Below are 23,183 nucleotides of genomic sequence, written 5' to 3'. Positions count from 1 at the left end.
TAGTTGTGTCCTGGGCCATGTACTTTATGGGTATGACAGTTCTTACTGGTTAACAATTATAGTCAGGTCTCCTCCTTCCTCTCTCCTTATTGTTGTTGTTCTTCAACGCCATTTTGTTTACATGATTTGGTGGGTGTCTAAACAAAAGCATCAGAATATTCAGGAAAAGGAGCCAAAGAGAGAGTTTATTAGCCACCCAAGCCACAAATATGAAAATTAAGGTGGTGTTGACGTTTCAGTCTGCCCTGAGAGGGACTGAAACGTACGTCAGTTGCCTTATTTTCAGACTTGTGGTTGGGTGTCTAATTTTCAGCCCCATTATTGTGACCTATTGTCTGGAAAATGTTTAATATTATACATTAATATAATGGGTTAGCCCCCTTATTTACTTTGAATTCTGATGTTTTCATTTTTATTCAGCCCATAAGGAGTATTGATGAAATTGTCTACATTATCTAATAGTTTAATGACTTTACTAATAATTGAAATAAGTTTTTCTCTTTTTGGATTAAAGTAATTTCACTTTCCTTGAACATGATTTGCTTATTTATTATATTTTACTCATTTTTGTTTGGTGTTTCAGTGAAACAAATGAGAGAGCAGTAGACAATAATGCCTAGCTGAGCCTAAAAACTTTCCTGGTGTAGGTTGTAAATAGTCTTCACATTAGAATGGAAGCTTGTTACTTTAGCCGATTTTCTAATGGAATTGGGGACACACACATAAGCAGTGGGCAAGAAATGCATTTCATGGTTGCAGTTGTTAACACTAACAAAAAACTAACCATAAATTTATACTTAGTCATCAACATAGATGTTTTAACTACTGAGGAAATTTGTTTGCATGATGTTTGAGAGTAATGGATTCTATCAGTTTATATGAATTGACCTGCTCTCGCCAGGAGGGAGAGAGGAAAAACTAAATGAAGCTTTGTAAATATCATCAGTGTTGATCTCTTATTATAGGAGTGTTTTAGTGTTAGATAAAACCTTAAAAAATGTTTTAGAATACAAAAGGCCAGGTGATGTATGAGAAAAAGTACTCACTTTTACCCCGTCTTCTCCCTCACCCCAGCCCATGCCTTCGACTATTACGGTAAGTGTTAGTTTTCTACGTGGAACTCTACTCTACTCTCTCTCTCTCTCTCTTTCCCGCCCCCCCAAATATAAATAACTAAAAGCAACAACAACAACAACAACAACTTTCCTTATAACCACACAGTTTCTGCTCATCCTCGGCTGTAGCTTTTTCTATCCTAATTTCATTTTTTTGTTTTTGTTTTTTAGGTTTTTAAGTTTTGGTTATAGCTCCTTGCTTGCTGTGTGTAACTAGTTGCAATGTAATTTTTTTGTTTTGTTTTTATCTTTAAATGCCATAATGGGCATGTTGGCATTTGTAAGTAGAGGTTAAAAGACTTTTAAGTATTTATAACGATGAGCTTTGTCAAGTGCCGGGTTTGTAATTGTAATGAATGTTTAGTGTGTTGTGCCGGTGCTTTTTCCCTGCCTTCCTGCTTGTTTGGCCTTCAACGTGCCTTCCCGAGTGCCCTCTACCGAGCAGTTGTTCATGGAATAATTGTTGTTTAAGGAACGCTAAACAAGTTTTGTTTGGTGCATTGATTGATGTGCCTGCTTGCTTAGATGAGTTGTGTTTTATTTAGTTTTAGCCAATTATGTACTGTATTTGCGGGACCCTGTGACCTCATTAGACAACCCATGGACTTGACCTCCCCCCGCTGACTTGTACAGTGAACAGTTTCCTCTACCTTTACCCAATGTGTACCACCACTCTGAGGTTCAATAGACTCTGACTGAAAGACGCGTGTAACTTGGCCTTTCACATTTCAGTATTTTGCATAATTTTAATTTGGTTTTGGCTGACATTTCTTTTAAGTTTTCAATTGAAAATTGAAGATAGACAAAATTAGTTATTTTTATTGCTGGCTTTTTTTCAATTCTGAATTGTATTTTCACTATGCACACACAAATGCATCAATGTCATTTTAAATAAAATTGAAAGACCATGAAAAGTTTTGGGGTATTTGGTTTTTACACACACATTAGTTGTATTGAAAAATATCAAGAAATTTTCCCGATTCCATTATACCCCAAAATATTAACACACACACGACCTACTAGACACTTTCCCTCGTAGAACTGAATGCCTAGATAACAAGGAGCAGCAGCCATCCGAATCGTGCTCGACTCTGCTACTAAAAGTTCATTTCTCCGTGAGAATATTGAGCCGTCGTAGCCAAGTTGAGGAGGCATGACGGATGCTGCGTTACCTTGGGTAGTAGAGACCAAGTAGAACCCCAGGCTTACATCTCCATAGCCATGTCAGTGTAAATTCAGTGTGTAGCTTCTACCTGCCTGCATACCCTTTGAACCCATGTGTTTATTAGTGTTTGGAATACATTATTTTGAGCAATGTGCTTTACAATTTTTTTTTTTTTAGTTAATTTTTTTCATTGTAACTGAAACAAAAGTAACGCGTAACTTTTGAGAGCATTTCCTGCCATACGTGAATCTGTGTGCCACCAGTTTATTACTATTTATTTTTCTTTAGAATTTGGTTAGATATATTTTTTAAATTGATTTTTTGTTTTTGTTTTGGTCTTGCTCACTTTTTTTGCATTTTTGCTTGATTAGTCATTTTCTAACTGGCCCCCACTCTTAAATGTTGCCCCAGATACACACAGCTTTATTAGCCTCTAGGAGTCTTTGCATGACTGTCGAAAATGTAGACACTGTACAGGTGAATTATGCAGATAAAGTGCCGTCTGTCAATTTTTGTCAGTAAAGCACACGATGCATGAACGTTTAGGTAAATATGGATCTGAAATCTGTGGCAGGTGTACTGTACAGTATATCCATGTCTTACTGATTGGCACACACATTATAAGTTCTCTGTTCCAGTGATCAGGACCCAAATTCTGGACTATTATGGCACTAATGAAAATAATAATGTAGCAAGTTAAGAAAGAATTTCCTTTTTAAAAAGTATATGGGCTTGCTCATAATTTTTCATAATTTGGGCCTGCACCCTAGTGTCCCAGTACTCTGAAGAAAGATTTCTTTATAGCGACAGAAAAATAGCTTTGGGAACCACAATAATGGATACAGAACCTTTGCTTCTTTCCTGGACATACGAATATCAGCCGAACCTCATAGTTTTGCGGGGTAGTGGCCTGTTGTCTCGGTTGAGTTCCTACGGGTTTACGAGTCTTGGTTGCACTGTGGATTTATTCGCAATGATTGTTTGAGTAGGCCCTTGGTCTAAATTTGTTTTTTTTTTCTTTTTTCCCAATTCTAGGAGATGGAATCTTAGCTCAAATTCGATCTAAATACCACAGTATGCGTAAGTAAGAGTATGGTTTGTGAATTTTCCCTGATTGTTAATTCTTTTCAATGTACAGTATTGCTTAGTTGCTTGATAACCTGTGTTGAGGTAGAAAGGCATTAAAGCCGTCATCATGTAGCTTGGGCTGTCAAGGAATGAAGACAAATGCTTGTGTCAACTCATAACAAGTTTATAAGCGGATGAATTGTCACAGCTGTAGTTAATTTATTTTTATTTTTATTTATTTGTTATTTTTGTTGATGGATGCAGTAATGAAGTTGCTGTTACAAAAAAAAAAAAAAAAAAAGTTGGGTAAATGACTGCTTGTCACTGAATAATTCTTCAGTTTAGTGAGTTGTAGCTTATTAATTTCTCCAAATAAGAGGTATATGGAATTTAATCTGCTTGTTAAGATTTACAAGTGGTCCACTCCTATTCCATAAGGTTCTGTATCCTAATGACTGCCGTCGCTTGTGTACTCATGTCGTCATTAGTTTGTGCAGTCTCGTTATAGTGCATGAGGCATGCCCCAAAAAAACCAAACAAGGTAACGAGTAATGTTCTCATGTTCTGTCCACGTAGGCTTGTTCAAAGCTGTGAGATGCTATCGACTTGCACGTTATCCTTCAATCATTGGCATATATTTTGTCTGATATTCACTGTGCCATGTATGTTTAATATGCTTCGAAAAAGGAATTGTAGATTAAAATTAACACTTTTAAGATCCTGTTGTACTGCTGGTTTTCCAATGTTAGAAAATAATGATTAACACTTAAAAGTTTTTGATCAAAGGTTAACATTTGAGAGTTGTTTTGTGAACTGATGTGGCTGTGAGGATGTTCGCTAACGGCCCACCATGGAGGTAGACTGACTTGGTCTTTTTTTTCTTCCCCCCACTCTCTCTTATACCCAGACGAATATAATCTAAACCCAGCGCTAGAATGGGATGATGAATTCACAGGTAGGTCCCATGCTCGTGGCTGCTTCTGCTGCTGATGTTAGTCATGTATGCTGGCTTCGCTTTCTTGTTCTCTGCTCTTCCAATATGTCTGCTTTTCATGTTTGTTGCTCCATGTCCCCATTATAATTTGTAAATATTATGTGTTTTATTTTCAAATGTTTGTGGAATGTATAGGTGATCAGTGCCAAAATTCTTGGTTCTCTCAACAAATGCTAACCCAAAAAACTTAATAATTATAACAAACTGGAAGCAATTTCCAATGGGCTGAGAGTGACCAATAGATTTGTTGCACAAGCAGACTCTTTTTTTTCAATTGAAACTTTGCACCAGTATCATTTATTCATATATTGCTTGTCCTTTTTTTTGTACCACCAAACTTTATTTTTTTTTTCAACTTGCTTGATGCTTTTGTTTTGACCTTGCTTGTTTTCTCAATTGACGTGACTGACGCTGCAAACTGTAAAGCCTAGACTAGACCACTGGTTATCGCAGGCTATTGTGTTGTACTGATGTTGTAACTTGATATCAGGGCTAGATGATTAATACAGGTACTGTGTAAGAAGGACCTTTTTAAAAAACAACCTAACTTGTTATTGCTTGGCCTTGGTGAATGGGAGATTTATAGCCCCCCTCAGAGTAGTGTACGAGGAGCTAGAGATTAATGTAAATTGCTTTTACTAGCGTACGATTGTAATGTTATAACGTGTAATGAGGAGGCCATTGACAAGCCAGGGATAATTACCAGGTAGGGTTTGATCTTGCTAGTCCCCAGTATGGGGGGACTTGTATGGAACACAACCGTAAGCATGTACTTAGTGTTATAATGGTGTCACTAAATAATGAGGTCTGCTCCATGACTAACTCTGGAAGGAACGTACATGGTGGCATCATTGCTTTGGTGCAAGCTTGTTAATAATGCTTCATTTAATTGTTCTCCTCTGCCACTATAGCTTAACATTTAAAGTACACTTCTTGCACCATAAGCACTAATGGCATCACCTATAAGAAAATTCTTTTTTCATTTACTGTACTAAGTAATATGGGAAAGTCCCATAGCTGCATTGGACAACTCTTTCTCGTCAATGTGTAGAGGAGTGCATGCTTACTTGTTTTATTATTTATTTATTTTATTTTTTTTTTTTTTGGTACAGTAGTACAGAGGTACATTTCAGTTCCCACCTTGGAACATGCGTTCACTTTTACGTATGCTCGTTGATTAGCTTGTTACAGTGGTGTTGGCTTGGATATAAAGTAACCTTTGGATCTTGCACCTTTCTGTTAATAGTGTAGAGATTTTTTTTCTTTGGAGAGATTCTGGAGATGTTGTTAGGTATCAATATGTACTTCAGATAACTGTCAATATTTCATCTTTATTGACAGTATTTGAAATTAAGATAATAAATACCTTTTCTTGTATTTTGATTTGGTACAGTAATAGCATTTAACAAATGAAGACATTGGTATGCATTATGCTTATTTTGAGAAAAAAGGTAAAAATATTTATACAATTATAACTTTGCTCTCATACCCTTATTATGTTTATCAATGATTACTGCTATTGTCGATTTATTTCCTTTCATTGTGCAAATTCTTAACTGTAGTGATGCTCCCACACATGTATATAGTATATTTTCCCCCTCAGGTTAATGCTCCTGTATTAACCATGAATTTAGGCCCCTAGTCTATAGCTTGTGAAATAATAGATGTGTTCTATATGTGCTATAATTGAGATACATCACAAGTTAGTGCAGGTAAATACAGCCCTGTGAATGATGTTTGCAAGAATGGTAAACACTATATTAAGACAAGGAAAGATATTTATTATGTTATAATTATATATGTTTTGTCTAACTTTCATAAATTGACTAGTTTTATAATTCTTGGTGTGTCGTTAATACGCAAAATTGCCAATTTTTTATCTTTCGGTGTGTGTGTGTGTGCATATGTCATTGAAAACTGTTTATGTAGTCACTTTATTAGTAGGGAATATGCAGCCATTAGATAGATAGCTCTTTGTGTTCCCCCCACCTAGCCTTTTACATGCCTAAGTTGATGTGAGTTTAACGTGTATTTTAAAATAGGTGTTGATAATATTTTTTTTGTGTATAATTCGGCACATTTTGTGGACTCCAGTTACTGCATTAATGCGAGAGTGTATAATGTATTTGTGTGCGTAAACACGGATTAAAAATCAGGGTTTTTCTTGCTAATAATTGTTTAGTTATAAAATGTTGGTATGCAATTAACTTAGCAGGAGAGAGATTATGCAAAATTTGGAATTTTATTTTTCTGCTCATTTTCCTGTAGGTTTTCATGGCTGTTAATGCACTTATAATATTATTGAGTAAAGTATAACATGCACATTCTGATGACAACACATGTCATATGATACTGTTTATATTGTACGTCTCATAAGTATATTGAGCTTAATAGGTTGTGTGTTTAGCAAACCATGTATACCAGAACCCTGCACGACTTCAAATAAGTTGTCACCTATGACTTTTTACATTTCTGGTGGTGCTTTGGAAACCTAGTAATATTTGGTCCTGCAGCTTCTAAAGAATATTACATTTAAGCCCACCATAAAATATGGAAAAAAAGAGTAAATTTATTGATAATGAAGTTGTTACATATTGTGACATCTGCTTAAAAATTCCTGATGTAGACTTTTGCAGGTCGTGTACGGTGGGTGGTGTTGATGCCGACACCCCACTGTATTGGTTCCGAGTTTATGGGCTTGTGGTGTTTGACACTTGTACCATGATTCAACCTGCTTCCTTTTTTCTCTAGGCCAGCTTTGGTTCGCTTGGCATTTTATGCTCCGTTTAAGCTATACCAACTGGCACATTCTTTTCCTTTCCGAGTTTGGGGGGTTTATTTAGTTCATTTGGGGCAAGTGTAAATTACTTGGCCCCCCTCATGTTTGGTTCCTTGATGTGGTTAGGGGGCTGTTGTGCACCACCTGTGGGTAGTTGTAGGTGACTTATACTTCCCTCTCCTGCCTACTGGGGTGGTGCACAAGTGAATTCTGCCCAAGTGGCTTTGCCACCCATGGGTTCACCTTGCATGGAGATCATTACATTCCCCGTTGTTCCTTCATCTGGTCATTGAGGCTACCCAGTGGCTGTAGCCTCTGGGAAGGCAACACACTTCCTTGGTGAGGGAATAGGAATCAAATGGGAGGTTCAGTGAGGCCTGCCTGAATTGTTCATCTGGCTTGTGCACCTGGTTAGACACTGGGTCTAGTGGGCATTGCAGGGCCAGTTTTCCTATCAGTTCCTGGGCTGCCATTCAGACCCTTCAGGGGTTACCTGCATGTACTCTCCTTGTTACCTTTGAGGATGTCCGTGTGCTTGTACTTTCCCTGGTTGGGCTCTGTGGTAGATTTGGATGCAAGGCAGTGAAGTTCAATTAATGTTTCTTTTTTTATGTTCATCTCAACACATCTCTTCTTCCATTTAGGCTCGTGGGGGTGGGCGACCAGGCCCCTCCCCCCCCGGAGTTGGAGTATGATGGAAAATCGGGTTCCACTGCTCCGGCTCCGTTGACCCAAGTCCGAGCTTTGTCATTGACTCCCTGTTCTGAGTGTCATCATATCCCAGCCACTTCCTTGCCAGGGACGTCTCCCAAGTCCCCAATGGTGATTGACTGACTAGGTATCTTTACATTGAAAAAAGAAGTTAGATTGAGAAAATTGAGGAAACCTGGGTAGTGTCAAGTGAGAGTATGAACTGGTAGCAGTGGTTCAAATTGGAAAAATACTGAAGAAATTGAAAATAAGAGTAAATGGGCATCTTATAAATGTGTTATTCAGGTAATTTTGTGCAGTGTTTTTGTATTGGGTCCAGTGCAGTAGTAGTTTTGTATACTCACATTCTTGCTAGAGACATTAACAAGGATTAATGAGTGCCAGGAAGGCAAGTAAAAAATAGTTTCATCTCTTTTTTTTTTGGGGGGGGGGGGGGAAGTGTCATGTCCCTCTTTGCAGTCTTGTTTTGGCCTATCTCCCTTTTTGCAGTCTTGTTTTATCTAGGCTTGAGGGCCTAAATAAAGTTTAGTCCCCTCTCTTTTTCTGAGGCTTCTTTTCTCCCTACTCTTAATTAATTATATTTTTGGATACCCATGTTTATTGCTCAATTCAGCCTTGTGGCAAGCTATTATGGTCTTGTTTCATTCAGCATTATGGTCAACTGGGCCCACGTCAGGTCTTTCTCTGACGCTGTCGTCCCACGTACGTTCGGTGACTTAAGTGGAATCTTGCAGGGGTAAAAGGTATCATGGCCTACTCTGCTAAGCTTTGCCAACTTGTGAAATATGTGAATTGAGCAATCTTCATCATATGGCACAAAACTAATACTGCAATTTGATGCTTGTGCATCATCAGAATGGAAGAGCAAGTTTGTGGACAAGGCATGTCACGTCAACAGAACTAGAGATATTAATGGATCGGCTTCAAGGTTGTCAGTTTGAGTTGATGTCCCATCATCTTTTCATATAAGCAAGGCTTTAAATTTTGCAAAATGTTGCAACTTGAGTGCATGATTTGTGTACTAATGGTACTGTCATTTAATTTAATTTTTACATTAGTCTGAAAAGATGTGCATTTTATTAAATAAAAATACATTTAATGTCTGAGTTTGGCACGTGGAAATACAGTAAAAATGCCTTCGGTTTGAAGGTAATACAAATGATTAGACCACTTGTGAAAATAAGTAATATGTATACTTCAGTTTACCATCTAGAATCTGTTAGTTATTTTTCTGAACTGGTATTAAACTTAGTAAATCTACACCTTACTTAGAATGATCCAAAAATGAGCTGTACATTAATATGTTATGCAAAGAAAAGTTAACAAATTAGTATTAATATCGTTAATTAACACTTTCGCTCACCCCGCGCGCCACCCCTCGACAGGGCGATATGGGCCCCAGAGTGTCACGGAAGCGCGCGTTAATTCCGAAAAGTGTATACTCTCTTCAACTTTGTCACCTCAATTCTCCTTCTACGAGATTAAATTTGGTATCATTGTATTCGCAATAAAATTCTCTACAGCACTAAATGCATATAAACTCCAAAAGCCCGGCTAATTACCCGCAGCAAACAGAGAAAGTGCGAACGAGTTACCCGGGAGCGCGCAAACGGGATAAAATGTTTTCACTATTTTCACTCTGGTCACCTCAATTTTTGTCCTAGGTCTTTCATTTTGGTCTCAATGGGTTCGTAATAAAATTCTCTAGAGGAACATTAGCCTATAAAAAAAAAAACCTGGTCACGCTCCAACCGCCGACGAGTTGAAGACGGGCCACGTGTTAGCCGTGAGTGAGTGCTCAGAGGCCTTCCTGCTACACTCCCAATTCCTACCCTTTTCAAGCCTTTCTTTCGCAATTTTCTTCCTGGAAGGGCCTTGTTCATGATTACTATCCATCGTGGAGTAAGCGTAGATAGTTTCTAAAGCCGCAGTAAGAAATATAGCCACGGAAAATAGCCGAAATGATCACACGTTTGAGATGCGAGGGGAAGCGACATTGGTCACAACAGTGGAGCAAAGACAATGGGCCCACGGCGTGTGCCAAGCAGCCTGAGGGCGACGAGGCTCAACAAAGAAAATGGGAAGACATCGGCGCACATTTTAAAACCAGTCCCCCAAAAATCGGATAAAAACCTGATTTTTGGCGAATTTTTAAAGTGGATGACGCAATGCTGCGTCATCCCCGGCATTACCGCCAGTAAACGGATGACGCAATGCTGCGTCATCCCCGAGCGAAAGTGTTAATAATGGCTTGTCAAACAGTATAGTTTGTGCTAATTCAGTCACTTCAACTGTTATGTACCAGAGTTGAACAGCTAATTCAGTCACTTCAACTGTTATATACCAGAGTTGAACAGCTAATTCAGTCACTTCAACTGTTATATACCAGAGTTGAACAGCTAATTCAGTCACTTCAACTGTTATGTACCAGAGTTGAACAGCCAAAGTATGCTAAGAGTTTTTCACATGGGGTGGTAATCTTTTTGCAATATTTCATATTTGATGCTGGTTGCAACTTCCTCAAAGTTACAGAAATAGTCATTTTATTGTCATAAAGATACTAGTTCATTTAAACAAATATCATTGCCATATACAGTACAGTGATGTAACATATTTCCATTAAAGGACTTTTCTGGAGGAGGTGATTGGTGGCTTCCTGTAGCTAACACCGAGATAGATCCACATACGCGCGCACGAGTTGCAACGGCCCCAAGAGTCCTCTATAGCCTGTTGGAGACCACAGCCAGAACCTGATCCATTCGGAGGCAGAGAGAGTAGGGGATTGTTACGATCACCCTTATCTAAAAAATGAATGTGAAGCAGACAACTGTGTGGTTCACGGGGAAACAATAAATAATACAGCAAACGACTCTGCAAATGACACACTCGGTGGTCAGTTCGATCCCGTCTAGTTACAGATGGCCCACTGTTAGGTGGCAGCACCACCACTGAGAGCTCCTGGCACCCATGTCAACACAGTCACAGTTGAGAGGCAGGACCGAAGAGCCAAAGCTCAACTCCGCAAGAACAACTAGGCGAGTACTTCAGTCCCTTCAATGATGTCCAACTGTGTTGATTGCTGCTTGAGTTGCCAGCCTTAGCAAGTCCCAACGTTTTCTAGCCATGTTTGTTGGTTATCCTTTGGACTCGGTCCTGTTTGTTTTCACAAACATTTGTTTGCGTATTGTTTCCAAATAGTGTTTGCCTCGTTTGATAAGGGGTTACATATTACCATTGGAATGTATGGGCTGCAGATGGTCGAGTTGTTGGTATCCCTCATGTGTCATGGTGACAGTATGAAGTTCCTTGTCACCCCTTTTTGTTTCTTCGTCACTTATCTTCTGTTTTGATTCCTGTGGTTTTGTCCTTGTCTCTTTTTTTTTTTTTTTTTTTTTATCGGCATCTTATGCCTGATATTGTTGCCTCTAATAATTTAGCCTTGTTGGAGTTGCTTATGTTGGTGTTCAGTGTCGATACTACTGTACTTCAGTAAAGTTTTGCAAGTTGTCTTGTGTCTTCTTCCACCTCTGGCCTACTCACTCTCCTTTTGCAGTCTTAGTGTCGGGACTGGCTTTTGTCCCCTTGGTTCTTGGTCGCCCCTTTGGTCCGTGAAGCATTTTTTTTGTTGGCCCTCACTTCTGGTTTTCGGGATGGGGAGATTCATGTTCGTCTCCGAAAGTGGGGGTTCTGTTCCTTCAGCACTGGTGGCCAGTTTCTGCATTTGCAGCCTTCTGTTTTCTTTTGTGGTGAGGAATGAAACAGTTGGTTTCTATATTTTTTATTTAATTCTTGGTTTGTTGACCAAACCCCACACTAGAAAGTGAAGGGACAACAACTTTTTGGTCCATCCTGGACCATTCTCAATCGACTTGAGAATGGTCCAGGACGCACCCAAACGTCGTCATCCCTTCACTTTCTAGTGTGGGGTTTGGTCAGCATATTTCTGCCACGTTATTGCGACTTCTCGTCTGCATACAGTAATTCTTAGTTTGTTTGGCCAGGGGAGCATCACTTGTTGGATTGTGGATGTTCCTCGTTATTTGCATTCCGCATGGACTACGTACTTTGGGAAAGGCATTGTTCATTAATCCTGTTTTCTTGGTTCCCTGTTCCAAGGTTTATCTTTCTCAGATTGTTAACAGTGCTCCCTAATATGTCTTGGGCAGATAGCTGCATTTAGGGGTTTTGTAGGTCTAACAGGAGGCCCTGGTAACTTGTTACCTGGTTAGTGTTCCTGGTTCCAATTGGTCTTGTATTGCACTCAGTTTGGTTTCCTGCATTGTCTTCTTGAAGGGTTTAGTTTTTGCTCTCCCCCAACTCCTCCCTGGTAAGTTCACTTCCTTATTGTTTATGATAGTTGGTTACAGGGATCCGTCACTCATCCCCTCAAGATAACCAGCATTAAATGTTATGAAATGCCTCATTCTGGTTAGCCCTTGGTATCTCCCTGGGCTCCTACCACTCCCCCTACCAGATGTCTGTGGTCTTCAACTCCGTACTGAAGTGTGTTGACATAGAAGCCAGCAGCTCCCAGTGGTGCTGCCACCTAGCAGTGGTAAGCTGTAACTAGAGGCGAGTCAAACTGACGACCGAGTGGATCGTTTGCGGAGTCATTTGCTGCTTCACTTGTTTCACCGTGAACCATGCAGTTGGCCGTTTTGCTTCGCCTACTATCTGGATATTTCCTTGGCGAAGGCGATTTGTAACATTCCCCTGCTCCCTGCACTTCTTTTGAGTGGATCAGGTTCTAGCTCTGGTCTCAAGTAGGTTATAAAGGACTTCTAGGACTGATGTGACTCGTGTGGTGCTATTTCGGTGCTAGCTGCTCATGCGGAAAGACATGTTTCACTGTGTTAACGCTGTTTTTTTTTAAGCTTTGGCAATATTGGATATTTTAAGATCCCTCATTTTAAAATGTTTAATTTTTGACATTTTTTATTGAAAGACCTAGCTGGGTTAATTTGATAAAGAGACTAGCAAATGCTATAATTATCAAATGTCATGTGGTCCAGTTCTAGCATGGCTGGAATTGTGTGGTTTTAATGTGAAATGCACTAACTTGTTACAGCTATTTTTAGCATTAGCATAGCAACCTCCCCCCCCCCCCTTCCTTGTAGTCTCTCATGGAAGTACTTTGTGTCACATACACACACACATGTGGCACACAGTAAAAAAAATGTAAGTGTTTACATATATGGCTAATATTTTTTTTATGTCCATTTGTTTAAATAATAAGAAAAAAAATCTCTACTCTTACTATTTATTTTCTGAGATCTCTAATGATAAACTATCTGATGTAAACCTTTTGGTACCTTCTCAGTTGGTAAGTGAATGTTCTGGGATTCTTAAGTTTCTCTTCTATATACTACATTCTTGTCAATATTGCATATTTATCTCAAATCTCCCCCCTGTCACCTTTACAAGATGGCCCATGTTTGGCAGAACACACCTTTTGCCTCTTCGTACAGCACAGTATTTAATAGTATACATGTTTGCTCTTAAATTATCACTTGTAGTATTCAGCTTTGTCCATATCAAATTGAACATTTGTGAAATATTTTTGTTTTTTTCATATAACATTGCACTCCTATTTATTTTGTTTTTTCATCTGATGTAAAGTCATAATTCTTCTAAGTATGCTAAGCTACTATTATCAAGCTGTTAAGATAGGCACTATAGGAAGTGTTGCACAATCCTAGGTATTTTTAATTAGTTGAAATGTTTACAAATATTTTGCCATGCTTTGCTACCTTTAGTTACGGAGATTCATGGATTTGTGACTGTTAGCTAGTTGTGTAATAGAGCATTGGAAGTTGGTGCAGACTTATTTACCATGTAGTTCTCACCTATGATGACCCGCAAGCTGAAGAGGAGGACAATTCACTGACCATGCTGGATACACCGCCAATATACGGAGGGGGCCATAACCGTCACCTGCCGCCAGGGATACTCCCCACTGGGATGCCTACGGTGCAAGATGTAAAGCCAGCATTAGCAACGGAAGCAGAGAAGAAAATGGAAGAAGAGAAGCCACAACCACGTAAGTGTTTCACCTTGGAACTCTGGTTTGATTTGAAAGTTTTTTTCAATTATTTTATTTTTAAGTCTGGTGTTTATATGAGTTTGCATGAACGTGAAAGTTTCATACATTATTTAAACGAGGGGCTTCACATTTAAATATTGGTGATTATTAAGCTTGCCTAAAATAAAAGAGGATAGTCTGTAAATAAAATCAAACTATCTATGGATATGATTACAATACCAAACACTGAAATACTTTAAAAGTTTTAATTTACAGTTCTGTACGTCAGTATATTCTACACAATTATTTATGTAAATTTTATATTTTTCATTAGGTTAAAAACACTTAACATTATATGATGGGCCTTTATAATTTGGACACGAAAACACAAACGAATGACGATCAGGCAGTTATATTTTATCGAAAGTAACGAGCCCTAGCTTGTAAGAATTGTAGCCTGCTGATTGCTCATGAATTATCATTTTGGTACCAGCACGAGAATTGTCAGACGAAGAGAAACAGATGCTGATGATGACGGAAGAATTTCACAGTTTCTTTGATCGTACCACACGTGTTATGGAACGAGCCTTGGCTGAAGATGCCAACCTCTTTGTGGATTATTCACATGACTATGAAGAGGATGGAGAAGCGTATGTAATTCTTTTTTTTTAAGAACTACTAAATTCATGTATACAGTATGCAGTAGTACAGGTACTATATACAGGTATATAAATATGTTAGCCCTGTTTAAGAGATTTTAGTTAGAATTGAACCTAATCTTGGTCTATAATTATATTTTAAATTTATATACATTTATTTTTTTCTTAGAAATGAAAATGGCGGAATAAAATTGTCTTTGAATCGGTGGTTCTTCGATGAGAGGTGGTCTCGTAACCGTTGCATCACGTGCATGGATTGGTCCCCTCAGTACCCAGAACTGTTAGTGGCAAGGTAAGGAAAATTGACACTTAAATTAGACATTTAATTTCCATTTTTTTTCTGCTACATCTGGTATGTAAGAGGGAGCATTTTTTTGTTCATATATGAAGGTAAACTTTTACTATATTCCCTTGCTTCATATGCAGGGATAAATCTTCATCTTAATGTCTGTGGGTTTATCCGTTACTTTTGTTATTGGTGGTGTGCATGTGTGTGTGTGTGTGTGTGTGTGTACTTTGTATTTTCCAAGAAAATAGTAAGGATTAGGTGTCTCACTGTAAGGAACAGGAAACCTGAAATTCCTTAGAATTTCCAGGCATATGATAGATTAAAATAAAAAATTTCCTCTGTGAGATCGGCCCATAGTGTGTGAAATATTAGGGCGTGAATGGCAGCATTCTTAATATGACTAATCATGTTTTAAATTATTTTCATTGATGCAACATTAAAAAGAAATGGGTAGAGCTTTGGGAAAGCTATCAAGGATATTTAACCACTGCACTGCTCATAGTATCTTAAGGTGTTTGAAGGGTGGTGCAAACAAGTTTTGAATTTAGCAATGTTTTAATTTTTTAATTTCACTCTGTGAAATTAGAGGAAACAGCTGAAGCAAAGTATTTTCTTGTCTTAAAAAAATAGTTTCACAAATGCCTCCAGGTGGTATCTCGGTTACAACAAATCCATCACTAACGAATCAGAGTTGGTCCCATATAGTTCACAAAAATCAAAATTGCGCTATACACTGTACATGGAAATATTTTTCCAAGATGGTCGATTGCAGTTCAGTACCTCATTAAAAGAAACCGTTTGATTTGCAGCCAAAGTTGAATGAATCAACAGGTTATGATTCTCTGTCTTCGCTCACTTGAAAACTTTAATATTTGGCCAATTCCATTGTTCACTCTTTCACAGGTTCTTAAAATACTTTAAATAAATAAATGAATGATATAGATGCGTCTTGTGTTAAATAGTTTTCTTCTCGCCCAAGTGCTTATTACCAACTTCAGAAATTATTGGAGGTTTGTGTAAATCATTGTACTTGGTGTTAATGACAAGACCACACACTAGAATGTGAAGGGACGACGACATTTCGGTCCGTCCTGGACCATTCTCAAGTCGATTGTGAGAATGGTCCAGGACGGACCGAAATGTCGTCGTCCCTTCACATTCTAGTGTGTGGTCTTGTCATCATACTTTAGCCACGTTATTGTGACCCATCGCCTACTTGGTGTTGTTATACGTTGACTTTCCTCAGCTACAACAATAATGAGGACTCTCCACACGATCCTGATGGTGTTGCTCTAGTTTGGAACACCAAGTTCAAGAAGGACACGCCAGAATATATCTTTCACTGCCAGTCCCCTGTAATGTCTGCTACTTTTGCCAGGTAAATACTATTTATTGTTTGTGGCTTACATACCAGGCTTAGTTTGTTCAACTTGAGTTCACAATTGCACATTTATTCGTCTTTTAAATAAATATTTTATTTATATTTTATATTTTAACCCAAGGATATTTTAACCCTTGACTAATTTTGGCTGAAGAATATTATCTACTCAATATTTGTCAGTATAGCATGTTCTACCAGATTTTCATGAATAAATTTGAAACTTAGTAGGTATTATGTATTATCTCTCAAATATGTGCTTTCTTGATTGCTAGGTCAGACAAGATGATCTTGAATAGAGATCAGACTTAAAATATTTAGTGGGTTTTCTGCACCTTAGGTAGATTCTAAGAGCAGCCATTACTATTATGTAGTTCTTAAAGTGCTAGACGTTTCTCGTGTGAGGAACTACAATTAAAGAAATAGCAGTAATATTTGTGAAATATTTCAGTTTATATACTTGGTAATATGTACACAATTCTTTGAATACAATTCTTTCAACAGGTTTCACCCAAATCTTATCATTGGAGGTACTTACTCAGGGCAGATTGTTTTATGGGATAACCGCAGTCAGAAGCGAACTCCAGTTCAACGGAGCCCCCTCTCCGCCTCTGCTCACACTGTAAACAATAACAGATTTAATACTGTACCTTATGAATTTGTACCAAATATTTCACGTTTTGCATATTGACATTCTATTGGAAAGGAAACAATTCACCTATGCCAGTGTTGTGCAACTTTGTACATTGGCATAAAAAAAATATGACATTTGAGCATTCTTTGGTATGTTTTATGGATATTTAGAGTGGGAGTGTTGACGTGATCTCTCTCTTTGTTTAGCATCCAGTGTACTGCATGAAGGTTGTTGGCACACAGAATGCTCACAACCTGATCAGTGTGAGCACCGATGGTAAGATGTGCTCGTGGTCCCTTGACATGCTGTCACAACCACAGGTTAGTGCTCAATACTTATAATAATATAATAATAATTTTATTTAGGTAAGGTACATACATAAAGAGATTTTACAAAGTTTGTTGGCTTTATAGATAGAGCTAGTACATACAATGCCTAAAGCCACTATTACGCAAAGCGTTTCGGGCAGGTGATGAAGCAGGTGGGTGACTTCTTGCTTATCGATATTATTGAGTTGTGAACAGTGGTGAATTTGAGACAATACATTAAATTTGTTAATCTTTGTAAGCAGGATAATAACAAAAATTAATTAAATGGATAATATGGTAGAGGCAGATGATGTGGATTATGGATGGTAAGTGTTAGGGTAAAGCACTAAACCTGTATGACGATGTAGCACATTGATAAATGGTAAGAGTGAAACTATATATATGAAAAAACAGTTGGGGGATGAGGTCAGAGTTTGGAAGAGCTCTGGTCGGGAGTAATGTGTCATGACGGAAGATAGTTAGAAACGGTAGAAAGAGTGACGGTAGAAACTTTGTTGATGGTTTAAAGTTGTTATATTTGGTCTTTGACACATCCTTCATCATCATTAAACTTTGAAGCAGATCTTTTCAAAATACCAGTCACCATTAAACCTTTATATTTTAAGGAGTCTATGGAACTGCAACACAAACAATCCCGGGCTGTTGCTGTAACTTGCATGGCCTTTCCACATGGTGATGTCAACAACTTCATCGTAGGATCAGAAGAAGGAGCAGTCTTTACTGGTGAGTGTTTGTGGTTCATACATTATGCCATCAGGTTTTCTGAGCTTCTACATAAGTTACCAACCACCTGTATGGAGTAGGAGAATTTCCTTGCATCTCTCTTGACTCGGTTGTGTATTAAACTCCACCAATGCTCCCTCTTACTACATCATTTCAATTTAAATAGGCTGGTCTTGTATACATTGTCTATTCCTCTCAGTAACTTGTGTGTATAGGGATCATGTCTCCTCTATTTAATTTTACAGCTGAGATCTCAGAGTTCTATCACTAATTTTGTTGCAAACCTTTGCATTTAATGAGGTTTCCTCCTGTGCTTCATAAGGTGTGGTCTCCACACACGCTTCACACTAGCTGCTGCCTCCACCCCCATGCACTAGTTTGTTGCCTCCGCCCTTCACATGTATCACCACCTACTCGTTGTGTATTGTAAAGGAATATTTGTATTCACATTCTCTTGCTTGGATAATAGACTAAGTAACTGTAGTGCTAATGAAAGCAGTGCTAGAAACAAGGACATTGGTAAAGAAACCTATTGTAATTTTTTCTTTGACAGTACTAAATGAACAGATCTTCCAATCTCCCACATAATGTCTAGTAATCTTGTGCTCAAATATTAAAATTAAGTGTGTTTGGTATAAAAAGTTAAGCTCTGCATACTCTCTGTTGCAGACCTAATTAAAAAAAAATTGGGTACTAACCAGAAGGTCTTAAAATAGTCGTGTTAGAACAGTTGCATTGTTAGAATTAAACAAGGTTTACAAGTTAAGAATATAACCAAATCTACTCCAGCGGAAGTTGGACTACATTAACGAGGTAATACTCTCCTTGCGACAGCTTGCCGCCACGGAAGTAAAGCCGGTATCGTGGATGCCTATGAGGGGCACCAGGGTCCTGTGACGGGCATAAGCACCCATTCAACCCCTGGTCCCATCGATTTCTCTCATCTCTTCCTCACTATCTTCCATTGACTGGACAGTCAAGTTATGGTCAGTGAAGGTAAGTGTCTGGTGGTGAACTTTGCTGAGCTCTTGCATTCTGCTCAGTTTGTATGTTGTTTGTTTATAAGATGATGTAGCCATAAAACTTATAAGTTACTGAATTCACAAAATATAGAAAAAGATTTTGAGGCATAACACTAGGCTAATGGTAACTGCTGTATTACTAATTTGCTTTCTTAATTGAATGCTTATTGCTTAGATAATACAAAATTATATATTTTTATAGCATACATAAATTAAGAAGATAATTTGCACAAATTTTATTTCTTTATACAGTTATCACTAATGAGCTTTACTCGACTGCTATTGGCAATAATTAACTTCAAATTGTATTTAAAAGCTATTTATTTAGCAACTTTTGGGTCTTTGTTGTGGTAAGCTTTGAACCTTACATATTAAAAGCTTCATTAATGCTTTAATAAAATACAAAAATAATTTGTTTACAAGATGAACATAAGTTGTGCACAGCATTCATAATATCTACATCTTTGGGCCCCCTGTAATATGCTTCATTTGGGTACAACTAAAGCTAACAATTGACAAAAAGATGCAGACATTAGAGCAACACTTGTTATAACTAGACAATAATAGCCATAGTACATGGATTTATGTCATGTCTGAAAATGTGAATCCTGTTTGATTAAATACCTCTTGAGCAGCCTGTCCTCGGAGGAAATCCCCTCAGGGGAATGGATTAGAAACGACTACATAATTGGTGCTATTATCTACACTATCCTGGGTTACATTAGGTTAAGGTTTTGTTAGGTTAGTTTTCATTATGTTTGATTATGTTAATATGATTTATTATTGACGATAATGTTGTGGAATTCAAAAACTGTTTCAGGGTGCCTGCGAATTCCGTTTACAGAAAACCAAATTCTTCAAATAAAACGTTTTCAGCATACACTTTATATTTTAAACCAACTATTTCTATTACATTAAGGTTATAACTAGAGAATGATCTCTGTTTACGGCAACAGTTCATTTGCCAGCTTACGTGTAGACTATTACTGGAACAGTAACATGCTTTCAGACCCTCGCAAATATCTCGATAACTGTTCAGGTAGTTTGAGGGGGAGTTGTTGTTTTTCTCATGGTAATAGATTTAGTTTGAGGATGGGCTGTCTTGAGAGGTGGCCGTAGGATGCGAAATACTCCACCGTATTAAATTATTTTAAAAATTAACATTTTTAATATTCAATTAGTAATTTTGTTTGATTACAATTCTTTCTTTGAGTTTATATACTCCTGTATGTCAGCGGGGGTAGGAAGAGATGTAAATATGCCGTTAAATTTTGTTTAAATCGGCTTGAATATATTTTTTCCAAACAATTGAAGTTTTTAAAACTTAATTTCCATATCAAACACTTATTCCTGTCCTCACATTTTCTAAAACAGTGACATAACATGATACTCTATAAACACATACATGTTTTATCATTTGATTTATCTTGTGTATTATGGAGCCTTTCTTACACGTATGTTTTGCATCTGAGCTTCATATTAAGAGCGTTACCGCCTTTTCCTTTGTTTCTCCAGTGGGAAGGTAACGGCACAGGAAAACTTTGCGAAAGGGAATAATATTTAACAGGAGCAGCTGTTGATGCATGATTTTATGTTCATATTTGTAACCTATGTTTTTCTTCTGCTCTGTTCATTTTGGGATGCGATAGCATTGGTCAATGAAGGTAAGCTGAGGTGCACTCTTAAGAGCTTGTTATAGCTCGGTGCCGAGTCTCAGTGCTGTGTTAAGCATGGGTGTCCTTTTTTTCTCTTTTTTTGTCAATAAAAATAAATATATATATATATATATATATATATATATATATATATATATATATATATATATTTGAGTGAGGTGGGAGGGAAGGATGATGTGGCATTAGAGGATATTAATAGGGTATTAAAAGTATCAACACAAGACAGAACACGAAACAATGGATATTGAATAGAAGTGTTTGTAGAAAGCCTATTGGTCCACATTTCTTGATGCTTCTATATTGGAGCGGAGTCTTGAGGTGGGTAGAATATAGTTGTGCCGTGTCGCGTCTGCACAACTATATTCTACCCACCTCAAGACTCCGCTCCAATATAGAAGCATCAAGAAATGTGGACCAATAGGCTTTCTACAAACACTTCTATTCAATATCCATTGTTTCGTGTTCTGTCTTGTGTTGATACTTTTAATACCCTATTAATATCCTCTAATGCCACATCATCCTTCCCACCTCACTCAAATGTAATGCCACATCACCCTTCCCACCTCACTCAAATATATATATATATATATATATATTATATATATTATATATATATATATATATATATATATATATATATATATATATATATATATATATATATATATATATATATATATATATATATATATATATATATATATATATATATATATATATATATATATATATATATATATATATATATATATATATATATATATATATATATATTTTTTTTTTTTTATTTCTAATACATTTTTAATTATAGAATAATAGCTTTTCCATAATATTGTATGGATTTTAGTATGAGAGTTTTTTTCCCCAAGGAATTTAATATGCTTTGGAAAAAATTAATATATAAATGAAATTTGAGGTTGCTCTATCTTCTACCATTTTTTAAATGACCCATATTAGCTGAGAGACCCTTGTTCTTAGACAAATAATGTAAATAGCTGCCATAGCATCCATATTAATTTAAGATAATTTTGTGGTTAGTTTAAATTATGCTGTGTGTGTGTGTGTATCTATGTATGTACTCACCGAGTTGAGCTTTGGCTCTTCAGTCCCCGCCTCTCAATCAACTGGTGTACAGTGTGTGTGTGTGTGTGTGTATATACATATATATATATATATATTTAATTAACACACACACACACACGGGGGCCTCGTAGCCTGGTGGATAGCACGCAGGACTCGTAATTCTGTGGCGCGGGTTCGATTCCCGCATGAGGCAGAAACAAATGGGCAAAGTTTCTTTCACCCTGAATGCACCTGTTACCTAGCAGTAAATAGGTACCTGGGAGTTAGTCAGCTGTCACGGGCTGCTTCCTGGTGTGTGTGTGTGTGTGTGTGTGTGGTGTGAAAAAAAAAATAGTAGTTAGTGTACTAGTAAACAGTTGAGAGGCGGGCCGAAAGAGCAGAGCTCAACCCCTGCAAACACAACTAGGTGAATACACACACATTTGCATAATTTAAGCTAACTTGTATATTATATTATATTGGTATTATACTCGGTATTTTAAAAATATTCACTAAATAGCTTCTTGAAATATGATTTAATTTTTACAGATATAAACATTAACCCTTAATATTCTTCTCTGCTTATGCATGCTTGCTGCTTATGCTGGTTATTTGTGCGCAGTGTAGGACTGACTGACTCTTAACTTTGTCCTGGTGGCCATAATGTGCGACTGTCTCGCTTCTCAACACTTTAGGGTGATTGAAGTATAATTCTGAAGTCGAGACTTTATTTTTTTAATTATCTAAATTGCATTGTGAGCACAATTATAAAACAGGTGCAGTCATGTGAATGATTCAATTACTGCGTCAAGTCAGAGAAATTACTTTTCACCGTTTTGTTAGTGTTTTGTGTGCACATATTTTTATCTGGTGGTACAAATACAGTAGCAAGTTTCTTTCTCATTTTGAAACTAGAAGTGTGGGCTCTTATCCCATATTAATGAATACTTTCAACATTTTTGGAAGAAAATAATTGTAATGGAATTCAAATATTTTAATATATACAGTATATCGATGTAATATCAAGATCTTTCGATGTATGGTCATACGATGCATGGTCGTACTGTATTTTGATGAAGACGATTAAGTGAGTTTGAATTTGTATGCAGATTTATGGGCATAACACTTGCATTCTATAACTCCTAATTGAAGCCTTACTATCAAATATTAAATAGCTTCTGTTTTAATATTTAAAATCTTTCCATTCTTGCTTTTCATGTTTCATAGTTTATTTAAAGGTGTAAATATATGTAATTACTACTGCATTATTTTATATTTTATTTTTTTAATATTATAATTTCCTTAATCCTCTTGCAGTTAATGGAAATAAATGTTTATTCAAATCTAACAGAATTCTGAGAAGAAACAAGGTATATTAACCATGATTGTTAAACATACAAAATTATGTACTTCAATAGTTTTTATTAATACAGTACTCATTCAAGTGAAACTTCAGTTATAATTTTTTACTTTAACTCTACTCTATTAAATGTATCACAATTTAAAACAAAATGGCAATTATTGAATAACAATACACGATTACTGTCTATCATCATA

General features: G+C 37.1%; 1 protein-coding gene across 1 annotated transcript in view; it reads left to right on the top strand.

Moving 5' to 3' along the window:
- LOC123766715 (cytoplasmic dynein 1 intermediate chain) overlaps positions 1-22,985 on the top strand; it is a 46,602-nt gene extending 23,617 nt beyond the window's left edge. The window contains 13 exon segments of the mRNA XM_069307334.1: positions 1,075-1,095; positions 3,316-3,360; positions 4,256-4,303; positions 13,696-13,872; positions 14,348-14,504; positions 14,683-14,805; positions 16,049-16,180; positions 16,685-16,802; positions 17,021-17,134; positions 17,749-17,866; positions 18,701-18,822; positions 18,824-18,862; positions 22,944-22,985. Coding sequence (XP_069163435.1) covers positions 1,075-1,095; positions 3,316-3,360; positions 4,256-4,303; positions 13,696-13,872; positions 14,348-14,504; positions 14,683-14,805; positions 16,049-16,180; positions 16,685-16,802; positions 17,021-17,134; positions 17,749-17,866; positions 18,701-18,822; positions 18,824-18,862; positions 22,944-22,985 — 1,256 coding nt within the window.
- Positions 22,986-23,183: the final 198 nt, after the last annotated feature.

This window comes from Procambarus clarkii, chromosome 60 (genome assembly GCF_040958095.1).
Source record: "Procambarus clarkii isolate CNS0578487 chromosome 60, FALCON_Pclarkii_2.0, whole genome shotgun sequence".
NCBI classification, from domain to species: Eukaryota; Metazoa; Arthropoda; class Malacostraca; order Decapoda; family Cambaridae; genus Procambarus; species Procambarus clarkii.
The sequence above is the reverse complement of the archived record's forward strand: the minus strand, read 5'-3'. Positions and strand labels throughout refer to the sequence as shown.